Consider the following 3058-nt stretch of genomic DNA (forward strand, 5'->3'; position numbering starts at 1 on the left):
AGCCCAAGAGTTTGAGGTTGCTATGAGCTGTGACACCATGGCACTCTACTGAGGATGACTTAGTGAGACTTTATCTCAAAAAAAAAAAAAACAGGGCAGTGCCTGTGGCTCAAAGGAGTAAGGCGCCAGCGCCGTATGCCAGAGGTGGCAGGTTAAAACCCAGCCCCGGCCAAAAAAAAAAAAACTGAAAAAAAAAATAAACAGAGCTGGCTTGGAATAAACGGGGTCAACATTAGCCTGGTCAGGCCCGGAGCAGAAGGGGAGGCAGAATCAGAACAGCCGTCTCTGCAGAGGTTGGGTTGCTGGGATCCTAGATCGAGTGAGACCACGCAGAGCTCCTATTAGCCCCTAGCTGCAAGTCGGCAACAGATGGCACAGCGTCTGCCACGGGGGCACTGATGCTCTTGGTTTTGTTTTTCTTCTTGTGTCTTCTCTCTGTCCCCTACCTCCTGAATGCCGCTGTTGTCCGGATGCCACCTTGTCTCGCGGCTGCTTGGATCTCCTCTCCACAGGACGTATCTCCTCGACGGGTTAATATTGTCTCCTTCTTTCCCGGGCCGTTGTGTGGTGGTGTCTCGTGTGCTTGCCCCTCTGCCCCCATCCCACGGCCTGGCTTGCAGAGGACCCTGGGGTGGGCTGTACTTCCCCCACCCGCCATGCCCCTGTCACCTCACAAGGAGCAAGTGCCTTGCCCCACAACAGCCCACTGTCTTGTCAGAGCCCTCGGGCTGGGGAGGGAGCCACACCACCTTTCTGTTGAGATTCCAAGGAAATGGGATCAAGCAAGGAGGCCAGAGCTGGAGAGCAAAACCTGGGAAGCCCATGCCTGTCAGCTGCTGGGCTGAACTCTTTCACCTCATTGCCCCAATATGTGCCTGGGTGATTATAGGCATGAAGCTTATGACAGTGCTAGGGGCTCAGGCTGGGTCTGTAAGTCCAGAGCTGAAAGGAAGGGCCGTGTAGTAACCCTGCCTCCAGCGGACAGAGGCTGCCCTCCATGTTCTCTAGTGGAGAGGTGGGTAACAGCGACTGTCTGACACAATAGAAGGCAAAAATGCTCTCATCATGATGTGACAGCAGGACCTCCCACAAGGCCGGCCCAGGGCCTTTGCCTAGGTGGGTCCCCTTTGTGTTCCCTGTTGCACAGGCCAGGGCCAGTGGGATTACACAGTGGCTTAGGCTGCACGTCAGGCTGCAGGGGTGGCCAGGAGAGAAAGGTGCCCAAACCAGTCTAGCTGCACATGCTGGCAGCAGAGCCAGTGGGGATGTGGGGCCTACCGTTCTGGCCTGATCCCCAGGGACAGCCTAGCCACCTGGCTCTCCTTCTGCCCACATAATGTCTACTGGTCTCGGTCTTGTTTCCATGGAGGGACATAATCCCCTCACCTTGTGGCTCCTCCCCAGCCCCATCCCATCTCCCCCAGTCCCAGCAGAGCTGCCCCAAGCTGGGCTGTGGGGCCTCCCACCTCCAGGTACCCGCCCGGCACCAGGTTGCCTTTGCCTGTGCACTGCCTGTGCACTGCCAGCTGTGGCGTTATGTCTCGCGGTGTGCTCCTGCCTCTCCCCTTGGTGTATTCACTGGTTTCTTTCCTTTGACTAGCATAGCGTATCGTCGCGTCATTCGTGTCTATCAGTATGAAGTTGGGGATGATCTGTCTGGAAGGTTTTTCTCCTCTTATTTCTCTTCTTACCTCACTGTGGTTTTACCAATGCACTCTTGACTTTCCCAGGCGGCTCTGCTTTCTGACTAACCCACCGCTTGGGAAGGAGGGTCTGTCCTCCTCCCACTGCACTGGCACCCCGCCTCCTGCCCCCAGGTCCTAGGGGCTGTGCTTTTCCCAGGGGACGTGGTGTGACTGTGAGTCTGACCTGCTGGAGTAGGAGGAAGCCTGGTGCGGTGCCTTGCCTTGCTAGAGCACTTTGAATTGGGGATATTTCAGAGCTAACCTTGGCTCGCTGGGTATTAAAAGTGTAGGTGGGGACAAATGTGGATACAAGGGAGGCTGGGCTGAAACCCTACTAAGTACATGTGCACTGTGTGAACTTGTCCCTGCACGTACCCAAACTCATTTTGTAGTCTTTGTTCATTGTTAGCCTTCTATGACCTCATACTGTCCCATCCTAGGGAGAAGGAATCTCCCCAAAACCCATCTGCTCTTCAGAACTTGGCCCTGGAAAGGAGATCCTGACCCTGGCTGAGTCAAAATTACAGAACCCTAATCTGGGGCTTAGTCACAGTCATCTCCCTCCTTGGGAACCATTAGAACCACTTTAAAACCCCACACTGGTCATGAGCTCCTGGTGCACCCGTTCCCTCTTTTCCTGTGTCTGAAGGTTGTGCTTTCACTCTGGGCTATGGCTCCCTCCCTCCTCAGGAACCTGCCAGGGTCTCCCAGGTTTCTGAGGGTGGCTGTCGGGTTCTCAGCCTCTGCCCTAAAGCCGCCCATTTGGGGGCAGGGTGTGCAGGGAGTCTCCTCCCCATGGCTACAGAGGATGCTCTGCTCCCACGGGGGAACTTAAACTCCACTATTCCGTCACCTGAGGAGCCACCTGAGAAAAGGTCCTGGCCCACATGTCAGGTGGCAGCTTCCTGTCTGAAATGGTAGAGCTTTTAGTTGCCCTCCCTGACTCCAGGGCCAGTTAGGAACTGACAGCCAATTAGATAGGTGTTCTTTCCTTCATGAAAGGAACATGAGGTTGCCATTGTTGTACCAGAGGATAGTTCTGCTGAGCTCCAGGTCTGTTACACTTGGGCACTTTCCTCACTGTGCTTTTGTGTTCAGGTCCTGCATGGTGGAAGAATCGGGAACCCTGGAATCCCAGCTTGAGGCTACCAAAGTAAGTGCCCCTGGGTCTTCTGGCCCACCTGACACCCCCTCATCCAACTACCCCCAGGAGGTATTCACTTTCCTTCCTAGTTCAAGGTCAGGAACTAGGGGCAATGGTTTACCCCTCTTCCTTGGGCTAAAGCAGCTGGGGCTAATCACTTTAAAGAAAGTCTTTGAGTGCTTGCTTCAGCAACACATATACTAAAATTGGAATGATACAGAGAAGATTG

At 54.5% G+C, this 3058-nt stretch overlaps 1 protein-coding gene across 1 annotated transcript in view; it reads left to right on the top strand.

Moving 5' to 3' along the window:
- Nucleotides 1–3058, top strand: part of SPTAN1 (spectrin alpha, non-erythrocytic 1) — an 89219-nt gene that overhangs the window by 82591 nt on the left and 3570 nt on the right. Inside the window, 2 exon segments of the mRNA XM_023510575.1 lie at nucleotides 454–530; nucleotides 2784–2838. Coding sequence (XP_023366343.1) covers nucleotides 454–530; nucleotides 2784–2838 — 132 coding nt within the window.

This window comes from Otolemur garnettii, unplaced genomic scaffold, assembly GCF_000181295.1.
Source record: "Otolemur garnettii isolate 467f Iridium unplaced genomic scaffold, OtoGar3 scaffold00014, whole genome shotgun sequence".
Classification (NCBI taxonomy): domain Eukaryota; kingdom Metazoa; phylum Chordata; class Mammalia; order Primates; family Galagidae; genus Otolemur; species Otolemur garnettii.